At 43.1% G+C, this 22230-nt stretch overlaps 1 protein-coding gene across 5 annotated transcripts in view; it reads left to right on the forward strand.

Annotated features, from left to right (window-relative positions):
- Positions 1-22230, forward strand: part of hecw2 (HECT, C2 and WW domain containing E3 ubiquitin protein ligase 2) — a 342360-nt gene that overhangs the window by 222621 nt on the left and 97509 nt on the right. For 3 of the 5 annotated variants that reach the window (XM_033023729.1, XM_033023730.1, XM_033023731.1), the window contains exons 9-14: positions 2314-3759; positions 4043-4138; positions 7631-7781; positions 9367-9479; positions 18874-18998; positions 21474-21659. In XM_033023729.1, coding sequence (XP_032879620.1) covers positions 2314-3759; positions 4043-4138; positions 7631-7781; positions 9367-9479; positions 18874-18998; positions 21474-21659 — 2117 coding nt within the window. The remainder of the gene's footprint in view (positions 1-2313; positions 3760-4042; positions 4139-7630; positions 7782-9366; positions 9480-18873; positions 18999-21473; positions 21660-22230) is intronic. The other 2 variants (XM_033023732.1, XM_033023733.1) reach the window with 2 other exon arrangements.

A 22230-nucleotide genomic window follows, 5' to 3' on the forward strand; every position in this document is an offset into this window, starting at 1 on the left:
CGTCAATACAATTTGCAACGTTTTGCTCATGTTGAATCAGAAGAGCTGAGATCTTGAGGCACTCTTGCCGATGCTTGCTGGTTGGCTTAAATTATTAAAAATAAATATGTATAAGGTGAAGTTCTTCCCTGCAGGAATAAACAAATGCAGCAAATTGGAGGCTACATAAAAAACAGAAAATGCTGGAGATACTCAGCAGTTCAAGCTGCATCTGTGGGAAGAGAAACAGAGTTAACATTTCGAGTGTAGTGTTTCCAGCATGTTTTGTTTTTCTTTTGACATCTAGCATTTAAAAAAATTTTCACTTGCTGGAATCTATATGTTTGGCATTGTTTGACTTGGAATTTCATTGCCATCATTCTTGAAGCAATAACCGCAATATGTATGAGCAGGCTCCTTTTCTAGCACTCAGTGTGCTGGGTCCCTATTTTTCTGAATGTATCGTCTTTCCTGAATGTGTCAACTTTCCTGAGTTGATCAAATGATCTGATTGAGATGGTTGTAGCATTGCGCAGCGAGGGCCCCAAATGAAATAACTGGGGGATGTAGGAACAGCCGTAACAAGCCTGTCCATAAAGACTCTGATGGAAGTCTTTGACAACCTGCAAACCTGTCTGCCAGAGATGTTGTCGGTCATCAATGATTTTAATAAGGCTGACATTCATGGCTTATTCAGCCTTATTCAAAAACTTTTAACTACGAAAAATTTAAAAGAAGATAAATAAATAAAGGAGATTAACATTTTGCAATAACCAATAATAATAATAATAATAATAATAATAATAATAATAATAATAATAATAATAATAAACTGAATACAAATAAGAAAATGTAATATATTTCTTCCTCTTAGGCATTCAGCATTCAAATGAATGGCCCTGCAGATTCTGCACCAATGCTGAGGAATTTCAGTAAACTCATTGATTACTTTCTTGTAACAAGGCCATTCAACCCATCAGATCCATGCCAGCTTCCAGCAGAGAAAGCCCATTAGTCTCATGCCTTAACTCCTTACTTTCCTGTAGCCCTGTAACTTATTCTCTCTTACATTCCCATCAATTTCCCTTTGATTATTTTATACCTGTCCACAGCTACGTGTAAATTACTTCAGCTTTCTCAATGCCGTAAGTCCTGAACTAATGTGTTTGACAGGGCACATGTATAGGATTCACTGTGTTTTCGACAGATGAACTCAAGTTGGAATGGCCAATAGAAAATACCGAACCTTCACAGAATTGAGTAAAATAATCTGTGATCTACTGTCATTATAATACGAAGTTAGGCACAAGAAGCTGGAGTAACTCAGCGGGTCAGACAGCATCTCTGGATAAAAGGAATGGGTGACGTGGGTCGAGACCCTTCTTCAGACTGAGAGTCAGGGGAAAGGGAACCGAGTGATATGGAAGGTGATGTAGAGAGATGTAGAACAAATGAATGAAAGATATTCATTTTGAAAGATATTCATTCAGAATGAAAGATATGCAAAAAAGTTACGATGATAGAGATTGTGTTGCCTAGGTGAGAATGCATTATAATGCTCTCTGCCTAGTGAAACCAATTTCTAAAAATTGGGATCTTATACTTAAAGAATTCAGTTTTTAGACTCCTTTTTTACTTGGGAAATGGTCTCAAAATCACATAAAGGGATGTAAAAAAAAGGTTAATTCATGAGCAAAAAGTGGGACTTACCAGAATGTAAACAAATGACTTCTAAGGGAGTTGTGAAAGAGACAGTGAGCCCAGTGGTTCAGGCTATGAAACTTGGGGTTAGAGATACAACATGGAAACAGGCCATTTGTTCATCGAGTCCACGCCGACCAGCCATTCAAACCAGTCCTATTTTATGCCACTTTCCCATCCACTCCCTGTACACTAGGGGCAATTTACAGAGGCCAATTAACCTCCTAACCTGCATGCCTCTGGGTGGTGGGAGGAAACCGGAGTACCCGGAGGAAACTCAAGTGGTTCCAGGGAGAACTTGCAAACTCCACACAGACAGCATCCGATGTCAGGATCGAACAAGGGTCTCGCGTGCTGTGAGGCGGTAGCTCTACCAGCTACGCAACTGTGCCGCACTAACTAGAGCCATGGACATGCCCACCATCCACACTGTGGCAGAGAATTCCATGTTGACTTGTGTTTATTGTGCTAGCTGGAAGCATTATGAGTAAGATTTGCTGCATTTGGTGACCTTTTATAGTAAATGTATACTAACGATGCTAACTAACGGGCCAGGAAAAGAGCTTGTCTATTTTGATGGTGATTTGAGTTATTTTTGTGGCTGCAAATTAAACTTGTGTAACATGTGACTAGATGCTTCCCCCGAGACGCTGGGCGCTTACCTTGGAGCCAATGGTGTCAATGGCGATCTGGGCAGTCCATCCGACGACGAGGACATGCCTGACCCATCCGTCTCAACAATGCATCCGAGCCAGCTGCAAATCTTTGTAAATGGTTCTGCCCAGAAAGAAAGTGGAGTTGTGGACCTTTCGAGTGCAGCCAGTGAAAGTGGACTTTTGGACAGTGCATTTGCAGCTCCTGGTGAATCCTCATTGACAAGGCATTCAACCTATCGCCAAGAATCGCTCAATGATTACCTCGATACAGTCGACGGCAGTGGAAGCCTTAAATCAAGCTTGGCCGAGGCTCACCTGCATCAGATTGGAGTTTCTCCCAACTTGAGGAGCAGTTTCCCGACGGACACGAGATTAAATGCAATGCTTCACATTGACTCGGATGAGGAAGACCATGACGTTTATCAGGAATTGGCCTGTGGTTTTCACATCGAGGAGAGTGAGGAAAATGGCATACACTTTAGATGTGCTTCTGGAAGTAACAAGGAGTTGGACACACAGCTGTATGCCAACGGGGATCAGATCGCCCTTAGACGATCATCTACCTCTCAGATAAATCTAACTATAACAGAAGAGGCATCTTCCTCAGTTGCGCAGTTATCGGACTCTCAGTACAAGAACTTTCATGAGCTGGTGTGCAGCCTTTCTTCAGCAGCACAGGTCGGGTGTGAAGAAGAGCAAGACAGTTGTGAGGTTGAGGGCAGTAGCGACTTAGTGACAAGTACCTGTGGGGAAGATCAGCAACCTCCAGAGACATCTCGGCCAACAGTTGGCCAGGCCGTTGACGGTGGAGACAATGCAGAGCGACTGCTCACGCAAACAGAATCCGTTGATCAAACCTCAGAACCATCCCAAATGTCCTCGGAGAATGAGCAAAGTGATGCGACCCGCACAGAGAGTGTCAGTGAAGCCAGCACTAGACCAGAAGGAGAGAGCGATCAGGAAGGGGCTGATAGCTCGTGCAACGGAAGTGGCTACACCACCAGGGTATCTTCGTCCGTCGGAAGCGCCACGCGATTTTCCTCCTTTGAAAGTGCGAGGTTCTCAGAAACCCCGGCGTTCTCGTCTCAGGAGGAGGAAGATGCTGCCTGTCCAACTGACCCGGCGGCCGACGATCCTGTGGAAAGCCAAGACTCTGACGGGGCCACAATCATTCCAGCTGCCGAAGACGGGGAAGGCAACCGCGATGCGCCGCCACCGCCGCTGCTACAAGAGACCGTCGAAGGGGACGCGGTGTCCGAGGCGGAGGAAATATGGCAGAGGAGGAGTTTGCAGGTGGCAGCCACAGCCGCAAGTGACCTGCCAGAAGAAGAAGCCACCATACCTACTAGCACAACTCCAGAGGATGCAAGTGAAGCAGCAGCAGCAGCAACAGTAGCAGAGACCGAAGCGGGCAGTGATCCAGGTAAATTTAAGGATAACTAATGTAAAGCCTTTCCATGTGTGGGATCAATCTTTGAATTATGTGTTAGAGAAATCACTGTCTTGTGAAGGGCTAAACCAAAAAAAAACCCTCATCTACCTGGATCCTTAATCTGAATGCACGTGTAATGTATGCTGCGTGGTTTTTTGCATCAGTACGATGGATGATTAATAGGATTTAAAATATTGGATTAATATCGTAGGAGCCATATCTGAACAACACATTGTGTTAAACACTTTTGTGATTTTGAAACATTGTTGGCCAGATTCTCCATCGAGCAGTCATCAGCCTTTGAGATCCCTACCCTCAGTGCGGCAAGATGTTACTCGCTATCAGCGTATCGATGAACTGTTACCACCAAGTGAGTGCATTAAATTTGCCCTAAATTGTTATTTTCATACTTTATTCCCATGTGACTTTTACCAATTAGGAAAATTGGTGGAAAGCATGGAGGAATGGGGTCAATTTGATTTCGGCCTAAGTTTCTGTCAACCACTATGGAAATTCTATCCCACAATCCTCATCCGTGACCAGCTTGCATAAGGACAATTTTCCATGTTTAAATGGGATAATTGTGGAAAAGGTAAGTTGTGTTTGGCTCTTCAGCTTCAGCTAGATAGCTTAAAGGGGCTGTCCCACTGCGGCGACCTAATCCGCGAGTACAGAAGAGTTTGCCCTCGACCCATACTCGCAGCATGGTCGACACAAGGTCCTAGGAGGTCTTTGTAATCCGCCTTCATGCTCGAGAGTAGTCCCCGCGTACTCGAGGCCTCGGCTAGGTCGCGGCGTATTCTTCAACATGCTGAAAAATGCCCGCGAGTATAAAAAGGTCGCCATAGAAAAAATCGATATTTTTTTTACTCGTAGGTTTAGTCGAGGTAGGTCGTAATAGGTCGGCATGTTAGTCGTAGGTAATCAAGGGTAGTCAAAGGTAATCGAAGGTAGTCAAAGGTAGTTGTAGATAGTCTTCAACATAGTCGAAGGGAGGTCGACGGAGATTGCAGGAGATCGTCTTCACTCTCCACTATTCGGTTCAATTTTCCCGAAACCTAGTCGAAGCTAGTCTTCCACATAGTCGAAGAAGGTCTTCAAAATGACACTTTTTCAAACTCTTCTAAACTCGCCAATTAGGTTGCCGCAGTGGGACAGCCCCTTTACAACCTCTGATCCATCAGCCACTGGAGTATATGCATGTGCGAGGGGGTGAATTTTAGTTCTTGTGGTAATGTTTTCTTGCAGCGGACCAGAGCATTGACGGTCCATGCCCTTCAATGCTTGAGAGTGGTTTGGGTTGTTGAACTATGTTTTAGGCATTAGATGGTTGAATGTTGTTGATGAATGGACATGTGAATGAAGTATGAAGATATCTGTGCAATCTCCACAACTATATCCTAACGTGAAATGCCGCCTTCAAAATAAAAAGGAAGACTAAAAAAAAATTGATTGGAAAAGATATTCGGCTTAATACCTCATGTTAATTTTCAGTTACCTAATTGTTTTATTTTGATGAGTTCACGGAATCAGTATGGAGACACTGATATTCTTCCTAAAGGGTCTGCACATTGAGGTATTTTACTCTGACTTGTTAATTTGCTTCTCATTTCTTACTTTGGAAAAGTGTGAACCATTTCTATCGGGAGTTGGGAGGAGGAGACACGATCTCTAGAACTGGTAGTGTGACCAAGTGCTGATGCTTGATGTTAAAATAATTTTGAATGTTTATACCCCCACATTATGTTGTTATTTCTTAGTTTTTTTTTGGTTATTTGAAACCTTCTTTTGCTGGATCTTTCCTCACAAATAAACAAGCCGAGGGAACAACAAACTACAGAATCGTGGAATGGGTGCAGCGTGGGAGGAGGCCCAGTATCCTGTCGAGCCTTCGAACAAGCAGTTCAGTCAGTCTGTTCTTTCCTCTTTGTTCCTCAATCCTTTCACCTTCAAGTATCTCATCGAGACGAAACGCTTCTTCAGGCGATGGATTCCAAATCAAGGCACTTAGCAACATGAAAATGCAGTTCCTTGTGTCACTCCTGGTTTGGTTTGGTTTAGTTTAGAGATACAGTGCGGAAATAGACCCTTCGGCCCATCTAGTCCGCGCCAGCCAGTGATCCCCACACGCTTACACTATCCTACATACACTAGGGATAATGTACCATTTTATTTAATCTAATGGGCCTGCAAACTGTACGCCTTTGGAGTGTGGGAGGAAACCGTAGCACCCAGAGAAAACCCACGCAGTTCATGGGGAGGACGTACATATTCTGTACAGGCAGCGCCCACGGTCAGGATCGAACCCGGGTCTCCGGCGCTGTAAGGCAGCAACGCCATCCCCTGGTTCAGACATTTGTTTCCCCTGGTTTCAACGTTTTTGCCAATCACAACATTTTTCATTCATTTTACCTGGACCTTCATGAATTTGAAAACCTCTACCGAGTCAAATGTCAACATCCTCTCTTTCAAGAAGGACTAAAATCCCAGGTCTTTAGGCTTTCCATGTAATTTCATTCCATCATGCGGACCAAATCATTTCTACAAATGTTAAGAGCTCTTCATTAACTTCCTATAGACCAGTGGCCACAATTACTTACAATAATGTACAATAAACTCACTTGAACTTGAACACTTGAACTTGAGTTGAATCAGTTTTTTAACAGTTCTTTAACGTAACCTTTCAGCTGTTGTTCATTGTACTTCTCTGCATAAAATCCAGAATTCTGTTCGCTTATTTTAAATAACTGGGTCAATCTGTCCTGCCACCTTCAAAGGTTTGTGTGCATATTTATGCAGGTTTTAAGTTAGAATTGTACATTTTATATTTTGTTCCCTTTCCTCATTCTTCTTTCCAAAATGAATCATTTCATCGTTCTCCATGTTAAATGTCAGTGGACAGATTCCCTTGTCCCCGTGCCCCAAGCTTCTTCATCCACTTCGCACCGCTTCCTTCTGCTAGTCACCAACCTCCTGAAGTCAATATCTATTCTCCCAGTTGGATTCTGATGTGTTCATTCACATCAATGCCAGGACCTTGGTCTTTTGCTCCCTATTTTCCACCTCCTGCCTAAAGCAATAACGCCGCTTTCCAATTCACAATGGCTATTCCAGAATGTGGGGAATTTGATCTTCTTTCACATCCCGAGTCCTCTCTTTGGTGGCAGTGGTTGGATTGTTGGAGGATTTAGTGGAAGTGGTGTGAGAGGATACAATTATGTGATATCTGGGAATCAATTTTGGTCTTAAAATAACTCACAGAAGTTGATGGATTTACCTTAAAGTTTTGAATGTCATGATGTATAGATATGAGTTCATCATAGTTCTCTCCAATGACTGTTATACATTCTCTGTAAAATACTGAACAGTGTGATTAAAAAAAAATACTATATAAAATATTCCAGAAATGCGTGGCATTCATGCCTCTAAAGTTAGACTTGCTAAGATAAAAAATCTAATTTACAAGCTGCAGAATTAATTCTGCTGGTAAAATTCTTACCTTCCCAGAATGTATTTTTGTTTAGGACTTTTATTTAGGCATTTAGATTTGGCTAGGATATTTAAATTTTCAAGCAATTTTTGCTTACATGTATTAAGTAGCATCATATTTAAATGTTAGAATTTACTGTCAATAGACACAAAATGCTGGAGTAACTCAGCGGGACAGGCAGCATCTCTGGAGAGAAGGAATTGGTGACGTTTTGGGTCAGAAAAGTCACCCATTCCTTCTCTCCAGAGATGCTCCCTGTCCCGCTGAGTTACTCCAGCATTTTGTGCCTATCTTTGGTTTAAACCAGCATCTGCCGTTCCTTCTTACACAATGTCTGTTTCTCTGGATTTGTGTTTTGATTGAACACCACAGACTGGGAAGCCCGTATCGATAGCCATGGACGCATCTTCTATGTGGACCACGTGAACAGGACGACCACTTGGCAAAAACCCACCACCCCTGCACGTCAGCAGATTGTTCAACGTTCAAATTCAATTCAACAGATGGAGCAGCTGAATAGAAGGTAATGAAATACATTCTAAGTTAATTGCGGGACTAAGGGAAATACAATCTAAGTTAGACACACAATGCTGGAGTAACTCAGAGGGACAGACAGCATCTCTGCATAGAAGGAATGGGTGACGTTTCGGGTTGAGATACTTCTTCAGACTAAGAGTCAGGGGAGAGGGAGACACAGAGATAAGGAAGTGTAAGGTGTGAAAACAAGACATCAGAAGAGGTGAAGCTCAAGGAACATGTAGAATAGACCATTGTTAGCAAGGAGAAGGTGACAACAAAGCAAATAGATAAAGTGTAATCAGGGACAGTCAGACTGGTCGGAGAACTGGGAAGGGGAGGGATGGAGAGAGAGGGAAAGCAAGGGTTACTTGAAGTTAGAGAAGTCAGTATTTGAATGTCATACAATCTAAGATTGGAAGAACGGTGGTGAGTGTATGGAACAAGCTGCCAGAGGAGGTAGTTGAGACTGGGACTATCCTAACATTTAAGAAGCAGTTAGACAGGTGCATGGACAGGGCAGGTTTGGAGGGATATGGACATTTTGCTGGGACATGTTGGCTGGTGTGGGCAAGTTGGACTGAATGGCCTGTTTCCACATTGTATCACTCTATGGCTCTATAAGTCAATACAATCTAAGCCTGGCTTTATCCCACATTTTGCCGTACCATTGTTTACTGCAGATGCATTAAATTACTCTCTACTCAGGCTGACGAGAGGAAGTCACCCCAGCTTGGGTGCTTCACTTTAACCTGGAAACAGTCTCCAGAGGTAGATGTATAGAATCAGAACATTGGTACAGTTTTACTTCAGCGCACCTAAATTGACAGTGGTATGCATACAGCACACACATTGAACATAAACAGACCATCGCTCAGGAATGTGAAATGTAGCAAATGACACCTGAGCAAATTTGGGCCTTGTTTCTGAGGAAGGGTGTGCTGGTTCTAGAGAGAGTCCAGAGGAGGTTTACAAAAATGATTCCAGGAATTAGTTGATTAGCATATGATGAGCGTTTGACGGCACTGGGCCTGTACTCGCTGGAGTTTAGAAGGTTGAGGGGGGACCTCATTGAAACTTACAGAATAATGAAAGGCATAGATAGAGTGGATGTGGAAAGAATGTTTCCACTGGTGGGGAATCTAGGACCAGAGGTCATAGTCTCAGAATTAAAGGGTGGTGAGGAGGAACTTCTTTAGTCAGAGGGTAATTAATCTGTGGAACTGTGGGAATGTGGAGGCTTAGTCAGTGGATATTTTTAAGGCAGAGATCGACAAATTCTTGATTAGAACGGGTGCCAAGGGTAATGGGGAGAAGGCAGGAAAATGGGATTAGGAGGCAGAAATCAGCCATGATTAAATGGCGGAGTAGACTCGATGGGCCGAATGGCTTAATTCTACTCCTGTAACTTGTGAACTTGTGAAATCAGTCAAAAACATCCATCGTGAGTCTTCATTTAAAACTTCCTCACTGTCATTGTCTTGGCCTATGCTCAGTTATAGATTAAGAAGGTAATAAGATCATGTGATAGGAATGATAGTGATAGTTCAGCATTTGCAAACTATCGATGTGCTTTCACACTTTTTTTTCAGGTACCAGAGTATTCGCCGGACAATGACTAATGAGAGGACTGAGGACACTGCCCAAGCCAGTTGTGTCGATGCAGAGGCAACAGGTGAAAACCATTTTGCTCATTTTAGTTCAGGTAAGGTCTAGCGCCATTCATTAATGCAAGATCTTGCAGTATAGACATACTTCAGTTTAGTTTAGAGATACAGCGTGGAAACAGGCCCATCGGCCCACCAATTCTGCGGCGACCAGCGATTCCCGCACACTAGTTCTATCTTACACACTCTGGGGCCGAATGGCCCACTCCTGCACCTATTGTCTATTGTCCAGACAATTTACAGAAGCCAATTAACATCCATTTGCACATCTTTAGAGAGTCTGTCACAGGGAGAACGTACAAACTCCATACAGACAGCACCCATAGTCAGGATCGAACTCGGGTCTCTGTAGAAATAGGAATGATATCTGATGATGGCATGCAATTAACACTTGGCATCATTGCCAGGCATTGTCCCACCCCCACCTCTTTTCCAGCTTTCTCCTGCCAACTACAATCATTCTGAAGAAGGGTCCCAACCTGAAACCTTGCCTATCCATGACCTCCAGAGATGCTGCCTGATGCGCTGATTTACTCCGGCACTTTGTGTGTGTTTTTTTTTGTAAACCATCATCTGCACTCCTTTGTGTCTCCACTTGATATTATCTGTTGGCCAGCAACTTGTGATGCCCATGAAGTGAAATTCCCCATGCCCTTTATTATGTCTCTTTGTGCGGTTAATCTGACATTGAGTGCACCCACTCTCATTCAACCTTCTTTCTGGGTTCCTTCCTGCATTTGTTTCTCAGTTCTCCAATCCAATTGATACATTTAATCCGGCTCGGCAGAGATTCACTTGCGCTTCCTCCAATCTAATCTACTGTATTAAACTAACCAGTGGGGGGGTGGAGTCAACAAGCCTGTGCGTGCAGTTAAAGGGAAAGAGAGTGTAGGAAAGATCATGTTAAAACTGTCAGGGCAGGGGGATGGGAACCGATGCAAGGAGACAGAGGGCCATAAAAAGAGGACAGAAACAAAAGGTAGAAGGGAGATAAGAAACCCAAACTTGAAAGCTTTGTGGCTCAATGCGAGGAGCATTCGTAATAAGGTGGATGAATTGAACGTGCTGTTAGTTGTTACGGAATATGATATAGTTGGGATTACACAGACATGGCTCCAGAATGACCAAGGCTGGGAGATCAACATGCAGGGGTATTCGATATTCAGGAAGGACAGACAGAAAGGAAGAGGAGGTGGGGGGGCATTGCTGGTTAAAGAGGAGATTAATGCAATAGCAAGGAGAGACATTAGCTTGGATGCTGTAGAATCTGTATGGGTTGAACTGTGAAATAGCCAAGAGCAGAAAACGCTTGTATACAGTTGTATACAGAACACCAAACAGCAGGAAATTAGGGATGCGTGTAGCAAAGGTACAGCAGTTATCATGGGTGACTTTAATCTACATATAGATTGGGCCAACCAAATTGCGAGCAGCGCTGAGGAGGAGGATTTCCTGGAATGTATATGGGATGGATTTTAAACCAATATGTAGAACCGACTAGAGGACAGGCCATCCTAGACTGGGTATTGTGTAATGAGGAAGGATTAGTTAGTGATCTTGTTGTGCAAAGCCCCTTGGGCAACAGTGACTGTAATATGGTGGAATTGTACATTAGGATGGAGAGTGACATGGTTAATCCAGAGACTAGGGTCCTGAACTTCAAGAAAGGTAACTTTGAAGGTACGAGACAGGAATTGGCTATGTTAGACTGGAAAATTATGCTTAAAGGGTTGACGGTGGAGATGCAATGGCAAAGATTTAAAGACCGCATGGATGAACTCCAGAAATTGTTCATCCCTGTCTGGCGAAAAAATAAAATGTGGAAGGCAGCTCAACCGTGGCTGACGAGGGAAGTCAAGGATAGTGTTAAATCTAAGGAAAAGGCATATAAATTGGCCAGCAAACCGGAGGACTGGGAGAAATTTAGAACTCAACAGAGGAGGACAAAGGGGTTAATTAAGAGGGGGGGGGGGGGGAGAGCATGAAAGAAAGCTTACGGGAATATAAAAACTGACTCAAAAAGCTTCTTTAGATATGTAAAAAGGAAAAGATTAGTGAAGACAAATGTAGGTCCGCTTACAATCAGAGACAGGTGAATTTATAATGGGAAACAAAGAAATGGCAGAACAGTTAAACAAATATTTTGGTTCTGTCTTCACTAAGGAAGACACAAACAATCTCCCAGAAAGACTTGAGGACCGAGAATCTAGTAGGAGGGAGGAACTGAAGGGAATCCACATGTCAGGAAATGGTGGGATCGAAGGCAGATAAATCCCCAGGGCCTGATGTTCTGCATCCTAGAGTACTCAAGGGGGTGGCCCTAGAAATCATTGATGCATTGGTGATCGTTTAAATCTAATATCTTTGGTTTTGTACTCTTTTGCAATCCATTGGTTAATAGTAAAAGCTTACCCTGTCTGATGAGCTCAAGGTGAAGACATTAGCAACACTTTTCCTTTGTAAATAAATAATTTCTATTGAAATAGATCTGCAACAGATGCATGGAGATACCTTGCATTTATTTTAATGAAAGATCAAAGAATGGTTTTTCTTATCAAGTTATTTGCATTCATGCAGGCACTGTGATTCCATCTGTTTATAGAAAATGATACCTCTGCCTGCAGCAAGTACCGTGATTTAAATGTCAGAATTTGTTAACCTTCAAAATTACTGGATAAATTCATTGATTTCAAGCTCCTAGCAATTACAGAATGTGATTGTAGTACCAAGCACTGTTCTGGTAATCAATGATATATTGACCTTTCCTAACACTACTATATCTTCAGTGCTTTCCCTAAATGTGAGTGATCTTGATCCTTAAATCATGCTATTTTAATGCTGTGTTTACAAAATGCTTAATTTAGTTTAGTTTAGATTAGAGATACAGTGCGGAAACAGGCCCATCGGCCCAACGGGTCCGCGCCGGCCAGCGATCCCCGCACATTAACACCATCCTACACACATTAGGGACAATTTTTACATTTACCAAGCCAATTAACCTACAAGTTACACTGTACATCTTTGGAGTGTGGGAGGAAACCGAAGAACTCAGAGAAAACCCGCGCAGGTCACGGGGAGAACTTACAAACTCAGTACAGACAGAACCCGTAGTCGGGATCGAACCCGCGTCTCCGGCGCTGCATTCGATGTAAGGCAGCAACTCTACCGCTGCGCCACCGTGACTGCTTATAATAAATAATAATAATAATAAATTTTAAAATAAAGTTTAAAAAATAATGATAATAAAATATGTAATAAATACAAGTTGGGGTGCTCTAGTTTGGCATTCTCATGAACAAACAGCCTTACTTTAAAAAAGCATAATGTTACAAAATGTTTAAAATTCTGCCATAATACTGTATTATAGTATTGACTATCTATACTATATAGTATTGATTATCAAAGGTCATTTGCAGATGAAGTGCTGGAGATTGGACTGTGTGTAAAAATGGATGTTAGTGCATTGTGGTGTGGATAGCCTATGCATGTTCAATGTGAGGGCCACAGACTCCAATATTCATTGCGCACATGTTCAGGGTGGTGGACCATGGCCCTTCCCATGGCACTGTGGAGAGTGGTGACCATGAGAGAAGTGTGATGGAAACTGGATGGTGGGAGGAAGAATGGGGTGTGGGGAGGGGTGAAAGATGATCATTGTGGAGACTAGAGTGAGTTTGGGGGAGTGGATGGGAGGGGTGATTGTGAAGGCAATTGGTAGGGTGTGGGCTGCAGAGAAGATTTATGATAGGGATTCAGTCAGACGCCAAAACACCAAGGATCTTAGAGAAACATATAAAATTCTTAAGGGATTGGACAGGCTAGATGCAGGAAAAATGTTCCCCATATTGGGGGAGTCCAGAACCAGGGGTCACAGTTAAGAATAAGGGGTAGGCCATTTAGGACTGAGATGAGGAAAAACGTTTTCACCCAGAGAGTTGTGAATCTGTGGAATTCTCTGCCACAGAAGGCAGTGGAGGCCAATTCACTGAATGCATTCATGAGAGAGTTAGATTTAGCTCTTAGGGCTAAAAGAATCAAGGGATATGGGGAAAGAGCAGGAACGGGGTACTGATTTTGGATGATCAACCATGATCATATTAAATGGCGGTGCTGGTTCGAAGGGCCGAATGGTCTACTCCTGCACTTACTTTCTATGTTTCTATCAACTCCATTTCTCTCCTCACTGCCAGGACCTGCTAAGCACTCCTAGCATTCTTTACTTTCGTTTCATATTTCGTGCAGATGCACTTTTTTCTCAATGCAATATTTATTTAGGTGATTTAATACCAAATTTTACTTCGGAATCACGTGAGTGACTACGTGAAGAACTCGCCAGGACGCATGCGTGTCATATCGTTACACGCATTGCGAAACGACAGGCGGGGTGGAACGACGTTCCCCCGTAGCGACAAGTTTAAAAGCCGAGACCGACAGGTAAGCGAGTTACTCTGCAGTTGTTGTTATTTCCCGTACTGTTTCACAGGTGGGAAAACGATGGATAAAACCAAAAAGTCGACTAGAGCTGCGACAAAGCTGGCTGGGGAGGACCGCGGAGTTGCGGGCAGCCAGCAGCGGCTGATGGCACTAGAATCACCAGTAGTGGGATCAGCTGTGCCCGACTTCACCCCCGCGCCGGCCAGAACAACACCGCGGCCGGGCGGGAAGGCAAAACGGAAAACTAACAGAGCCGTTGACTCTGATGAGTCCGACTTTGAGGAGATGCCGCGAGCGGCCAGCGACCGTGAGCGCTGGAGCCGAATGGAGCGGCTTATGGAGCAGATGCTCCAACGTGACAGACTCCGGGAGATGGCGTCTAGTCACCATGGGTTATACAAAACACCCACAGCAGCACCTTACGTAGGGCTGCACAGTGCATCTCCCTCGTCAGAGGGGAGTACTGGGGGTCAATTCTGGGCTGACCCCGAAGAGGGGTTTGCTGAACAAACAACAAGTGTGCGGGGGGTGCAGGAAGGAGAAAACCTACTGGACATGGTGTCCAACTACATACAGCCAGATCAGACTGGAAAAAATCTAGAACAGAAACTAGCTGCCAGCATTGATGTCCTGTCATTCAAGCAACTACAGGAACAGGCTGTGATGGACACCACTGCTAAATATCTGGCACCAGAAAATTGTGTATCCCTGAATGTTCCAGTGGTGAACAATTGTATTTGGAAACACGTCGGAGCAGGAGTTAGAAGCCTGGATGTAAAACTCCAGAAAGTACTAAAATCACTAACAGCAGGGATCACAGCATTCGCTTGCACAGTGGATGAGAAAGAAATGTCGCAAGAACAACAGGATGCACTGGCACTCTTCTGCAATACGCAGTATGAGATCAATAGTATCAGAAAGAATGCCATCCGACCTGCCTTAAATCCAAAGTTCGCAGGCCTGTGCAAACCTGGAGACACAAAGCCACCAATATTATTATTTGGGGGCAACCTGTCCAAACAGGTTAAGGAGCTCGATGAGGAGGCAAAAACCCTGGGGCTCATAAAGGAAGGACCTCCTACACTCAAAGACAGCACCCTTACGCACCCACCAGCAGAGCAAGACAATCAGAAGCTGGTGAAAGCTCAAAGGCCGGACATACAGGACAGCGGTCTTTTTTAGGCCATGGCCCAGACCGGCCTTCGTGGAAAATGCGCAAACCCCAAACCCAAACACCGGCGCCTCAACCTTCTCGAAGACTACACAGGAAGAAGTAAACTTTCCACTGGTAACCATGGAGGTAGGTGGGTCTGGTCCCTTACAAATTATAGGAAGTGTGGATAATACACATATTACACTTCTTTTGGGAGGCATGGAGTGCATGGGAGATTACACTTCTTTTGGGAGGCATGGAGTGCATTAACAACAGACACTTATATCCTAAACAGTATCCAGGGATATACCATTGAATTTGTGCACAAAAATAGCCCCCAGTTCAGCATGTACCGAACCGAACGTTCGTACTTTCACGAAAAGAAAAATTGGAAGCACATGCTAAACTGGTGAGACTCCACACTAAGGGGGTTATTGAAAAAACCCAACACGATTCTCTGGAATTTGTGTCTAATATCTTTACCAAAAACAAAAAAGATGGTGGTTGTCGCATCATCATAGATTTTACCAAATTGAATACATTTGTACAGTATATTCATTTCAAAATGGAAACCTTTGTTACTGCCAAACAATTGATTTCCACAGGCTACTTCATGGCTAGCATCGACCTTAAAGATGCTTACTATTCAGTGCCTATACGGACTGATCACAGATGTTATTTAAAATTCAACTGGATGGGGCAGCTAAGGCAGTATAGAACTCTACCCAATGGTTTAACATCAGCCCCCAGGCTGTTTACCAAAATTTTGAAACCAGCCCTAGCGTTTCTTCGGAAACAAAAACATATGGTCATGGCCTACCTGGATGATATATTAATTGTGGGCAAAACTTTGGAATTAGCTAAACTAGCTGTATCAGCCACCAAACAATTGTTTGAGAAACTGGGGTTTATCATCCATCCAGTTAAATCTAAACTAACGCCTTCCACCATAATGGATTATTTGGGGTTCACAATTGACTCAGTTCACATGTCGGTGACTTTACCAAAGGACAAGGCTACAGTCTTAACTGAGGCCTGCAACAACCTCATTGACATCAGTGAACCATCTATTAGATTGGTAGCAAGGGTAATTGGCAAAATAGTGGCTGCTTTTCCAGCCACACAATTTGGACCTTTGTATTACCGAAATTTACAAAGGGCAAAAATACAAGCACTCAAAATTAATGCTGGTCATTTCGACAGACCAATGAAGCTACCAATCAAAGCAATTATGGAATTAAAATGGTGGAGGGATAACATTCGGCATTGTTCCAGCCCTATCATTGTCAGCAACCCCTCAGTGGTGCTACAAACTGATGCCAGTGCCCTTGGTTGGGGTGCTACTAACTCCATCTCTAGCTGTGGAGGTAGATGGAATGCACAGGAGGCATCATTACTTCAGACACTTGGCATAAACTACCTGGAAATGTTGGGTGCGTTCTATGGCTTAAAATCATACTGTTCTGGAATGCATCACCAGCATGTTAGACTACAGATTGACAATACCACTGTGGGGGCATATATTAACCATATGGGTGGAATCAAATCGACATCATTTGACAATCTGGCTAATACAATTTGGCAATGGTGTATTCAGAAAAATATTTGGATATCAGCTACTTACCTACCAGGTCACCTCAATTCAGTGGCAGACACCAGATCACGCAAATTCAATGAAAACATCGAATGGATGTTGGATCAAAAAGTATTTGCTGATATTGTAGCACGGTACGGAACACCAGATATCGATCTATTTGCATCTAGACTCAATCACCAGTTACCAAACTATCGTTTCTTGGGAACCAGACCCTGGGGCATCAGCGATAGATGCCTTTTCGCTGCATTGGGGGAAATTGTTTTTCTATGCATTCCCTCCTTTCTGCCTCATCAGTCGGGTATTACGCAAAATACAACAAGACTCGGCGTCTGGTATTTTGGTAGTGCCCGATTGGCCTACTCAACCATGGTTCCCTGTGATTCTCGACATGGTCTTAGAACCATGTATCACCGTCCTGAAACGACCAGTTTTGTTGGTTCATCCCGTAACGAGGGATAGCCATCCATGTCATAACACGACAAACTTATTCATTTGTAGAGTCTAAAGAAACCTCTACTGGAACTGGGACTGACGGACCGAACATTGAACATTATCTCAGCGGCCCACAGGCAGTCCAGCAAAAAACAATATCTGGTATACATCAGGAAATGGGAGATATATTGTTTCAAAAACAACATCACTTACAGCACGATGAACATAACGTCTGTTCTGGAATTCCTGGCAGACCTCCATTATGATGAGGGGCTCAGTTATAGTGCCATTAACTGCGCCAGAAGTGCCCTTTCAGCATATCTGTGGCAAGGATCAGAGCGTCATTCTGTTGGGACTCACCCCCTGGTAACCAAATTTATGAGGGGAATTTTTAATACCAATCCCCCAAGAACCAGGTACTCTCATATATGGGATGTGAGTATTGTCCTAACGTTGCTAAGGAACTGGTCTCCAGCAACAGCTCTGTCCCTGCAAAAACTGACGCATAAAACAGTAATGCTGATGGCTTTGGTCTCAGCACAAAGGGTACAGTCTTTACATAAGTTAAGGCTGGACAATATGACTTCTTCAACAAGAAATATAATTTTTCATATTCACGAATTAGTCAAACAGAACAGACCAGGATCATCAGGCCTCAAAATAGAATTTAGGGCTTACCCTATAGATGATCGTCTCTGTATAATAAGACATTTATTGTTATACATAGAGAACACCAAAAATATCAGAGGCAATGAGATGGCACTACTAATCTGCCACAAACAACCCCACAAAAAGGTGTCGGTTCAAACTATTTCCAGATGGCTGAAACAGGTTTTAACAACAGCTGGGGTGGATACTAACATATTCAAATCTCATTCCACCAGGGCTGCAGCTACATCGGCAGCTATGGAATTGGACGTACCGATGGACCAAATCCTGGAGACAGCAGGATGGCCTAGGGAAAAAACGTTCCAACAATTCTACTATAAACCAGTGGTTAAACCTGGAACTTTTGCAGAAACAATTTTAAGCTCTGTATTATGATTTCACCCCATGAAATAGGGGCTATAATTTGTTGTTAATAAATTTATCATGGGTTTTCAATGTCGGATTCATGTTTAAATATGTTAACACAATTCCTCCCTTAGTCAATTAAGGCAGATGTGATGCATGGACTCGTTTCCACGGCATGAAATCACAGAGCTTTGAAATCTTCACGTAGTCACTCACGTGACTCCGAAGTAAAATAGTAAGATTAAACGAGAACTTACCAGTTCGAAGTTTGATCGTCATTTTATGAGGAGTAGCGTTGAGGGATTACGTGCCCTCCGCTCCCACCCTTGATCATAAAGTTCAACTGGTATCCTCTTCTCTAATCTTACTATGTTCAGTCATTACTGTTATCTGTGATTTCACACCGCTGCTTTGAAGAATGACACGCATGCGTCCTGGCGGGTTCTTCACGTAATCCCTCAACGTTACTCCTCATAAAATGATGATCAAACTTCGAACTTGTAAAATCTCGTTTAATCTTACTATTTTGTTTGGTATTCCTGCCCTTCAAAGCCTCACGGTTTTACGATGCTATACAAATAGGTTGTTGTAAAGCATATCGGTGCTGAAAGCCACCTTTTCATGCTGTAAGCAGTTAACAAAATAATACTCAGCAATTTGATATAGAACAGCCTGCATTCATCATCACTCGATGAGAAGAGGCTCTGCAAGATGACAAAAAGGTAGCACAGTTCTGATTATCCATGATAAAACATGCAAAATGGAGTTCATCGTCATGGTGACATTTGCTTTGTCTTTGTAGATTTCAGAAGGGAGCCGAGCTTCTCCCACTCGGCGACTCGTAGCCGGATGAATCTGCTCCTGCAGTCTCCCCCGGTCAAGTTCTTCACCAGCCCGGAATTTTTCACAGTGCTCCATTCAAACCCTGTAAGCCAATTACCTTGTTCTCTCATTCCGATCAAAATCCGCATTATACGGTACAGAAATTGGGAGGTCATGTTGCAGTTGTAGAAGACGTTGGTGAGACCGCATTCAGAGTATTGTGTTCCAATCTGGGCACCGTGTTACCGGAAAGATATTATCAAGCTTGAAAGGGTTCAGAGAAGATTTATGAGGATGTGACCAGGACTAGAGGGTCTGAGCTATAGGGAGAGGATGTGTAGGCTGGGTCTCTATTCCTTGGAGCGCAGGGGGATGAGGGGTGATCTTATTGAGGTGTATAAAAATCACAAGAGGAATAGATCGGGTAGATGCACAGAATCAAGGACCAGAGGATATTGGCTTAAGGTGAGGGGAAAAGATTTATTAGGAATCTGAGGAGTTGCCAGAGGCGGTAGTTGAGGCTGAGACTATCCCAATGTGTTGAGAAGCAGTTTGACAGGTACATGGGTAGGACAAGTTTGGAGGGATATGGACCAAGCACAGGCAGATGGGACTAGTGTTGCTGGGACATGTTGGCCGGTGTGGGCGAGTTGGGTCAAAGGGCCTGTTTCCACGCTGTATCATTCTATGACTCTATACTGAGAGCCCACCCCCACCACCCATCCACTCTTCCCTTTTTGCTGCAAACACTTTCCCAAAAGAAAAACTCTGAGCCCATATTGAGCGAACTTTGCAAGAATAATTTTTATCCTGAATTTTTTGCATGCCTGTTTTGCACTTATTTTGCACGCCTGTTAAACTGATTATTTGTTAATTGCAACTTGACATGAATACCAAGATAGTGAACCTCATGCTAATAAAAGTTGGATTAATAACATTATTAATACCCACGCACCTCGCGGCCCTGCCATGGTTTTGAAAATAATTAATAGTGCATGAGAAATAATTGAGGATTAATCAGATTAGAGATTTGAGAACAGAATTAGATTAAACACGGGGTTAGTAGCATAAAGTTTAAAAATAACAAAAATTTGATGTAATTCTTTTGAACCCGAGGATAATCATCAGTTACTTCAGAACATCTGACAAAGAAGAGGTAGTTTTTAGTTTAGTTTAGAGATACAGCGTGGAAACAGGCCCTTCGGCCCACCAAGTCCGCACCGACCTACGATCCCGCACATTAACACTATCTTACACACACTAGGGACAATTTTACATTAATACCAAGCCAATTAACATACAAACCTGTACGCCTTTGGAGTGTGGGAGGATACCGAAGATCTCGGAAAACCCACGCGGTCACGGGGAGAACGTACAAACTCCATACAGACAGCACCCGTAGTCGGGATCGAACCTGGGTCTCTGGCGCTGGAAGTGCTGTAAGGCAGCAACTCTACCGCTGCACCACCCCATTAACCACCGTGCCACCACATTGGTGAATGGACAGAATAGACAAGGGATTGACAAGATTATTGTGTCCATTTATCCTTTTCTATTACCATTTACTACAACATGTAGACATGGGTCTATTTGCATCCACATCAGGAGTATCAGTGGCATTTTCCACGCTGAGAACACAGGCACTTGTAGCGAATACTCCCAGAAGAATTGTGTGCACATCACCAAACTGACAAACAATAATCACAATTGGATGAGCATGAAAGGAGGGAAAGGATAAATTATTATATCATCATTATATTTCTAAGAAATATCTTTATTTGTTGGTCATAATTGTGTATTTTTCCCCGATTACAATTCATTGGTTGAAATATCCAGTGAATCATAACTTCAAATGGCTTTGGTTGAATCAGTGAGGTATAAAGCTACAAGCATGAATAAACTATTAAATTAGATGTTCAGGTGAAGTCCAAAGTATTGAACTTGTTTTCATTGAGGAAAGGAGATTTTGGAAAGTCTTATGAACCAACCATTGATTTTTCCTAATTTGGATTAATCATCGATTTATGAGCACATAAAGGGGAAGATGATGCAATATTGTTTTTTTTTAAAAGTATGGTAAAATAATTCTCATCAAAAATACATCATGGTCTATGCATTCAAGATTTTGAAATGGGTTAGAAAGATGCTTGAATAACACTAGGATTGAAGGATGTTAAAAAAAAAAAAGCACAGCTATTCATGGAATAGTACCAGAGATCCTGGTTCAATCCTGACTACAGATGCTGTGTGTGTGGCATTTGTATCTTCTCCCTGTGACCGCGTGGATTTTCTCTGGGTGCTCTGGTTTCCTTCCACATTCTAAAGACATGCAGTTTGTAGGCTAATTGTAAATTGACCCCAGCTTGTCGGATGTGGAACTAGTATACGGGTGATCGATGGTCAGTGTGGACTCGGTGGGCCGAACTACATTTCTGGCTACATCTGGATAAGGTGAATTTGGTAAAATACAATTATAAGAAATGAGTTTAGAAAGATCTGGCACCATCTAAAAGTGTCTGAGCGATGACATTTTGTGTACCTCAGTCGTCATTTCTCTTGACTGTGTGTTGTTTTTGCCAGCGTGGCTATCGGATGTTTTCAACCAACACATGTTTGAAACACATGATCACCAAAGTGCGGCGAGATGCCCATAACTTTGAACGTTATCAACACAATCGAGATCTCGTGGCATTCCTCAACTTATTCGCTAATAAACAGCTGGAGCTGCCGAGAGGCTGGGAAATGAAGCATGACCATCAAGGAAAGGTAAGAAGCACAGAGGAGGGAATGTTATCCACTTGCTTGGTTGTCATGTACAATGACCATGTCACTTTGACATTTTGGGACCAATCCCGATTTAAAAAAATCTTAATTCTTGTCATAGTATCACAGAGTGATACAGCGTGAAAACGGGCCCTTCGGCCCAACTTGCCCACACAGGCCAACATGTCCCAGCTACAGGGTGGTCCCACCTGCCCGCGTTTAGCCCGTATCTCTCTAAACATGTCCTACCCATGTACCTGTCTAACTTTTTCTTAAATGTTGGGATTGTCCCTGCCTCAACTACCTCCTCTGGCAGCTTGTTCCATTCACCCACCACCCTTTGTGTGAAAAAGGTACCCCACAGATTCATAGTAAATCTTTTCCCCTTCACCTTAAACCGTGACCCCTTGAAAATGGGATTGTTTCATTTCAAAAATTGGCATATAAATTATTTGACACAGTGGCTTTAGAATTGATAAATTTCTTGTTTTCATTGGAAATCTTTGGGTTGATTCCTTTGGTTTTCCTCTTGATGGTCAAAAGCTGTGTCTGACTTTAGCCGAGTCGGACTTGT

The sequence above is a fragment of the Amblyraja radiata genome, chromosome 7 (assembly GCF_010909765.2).
Source record: "Amblyraja radiata isolate CabotCenter1 chromosome 7, sAmbRad1.1.pri, whole genome shotgun sequence".
NCBI classification, from domain to species: domain Eukaryota; kingdom Metazoa; phylum Chordata; class Chondrichthyes; order Rajiformes; family Rajidae; genus Amblyraja; species Amblyraja radiata.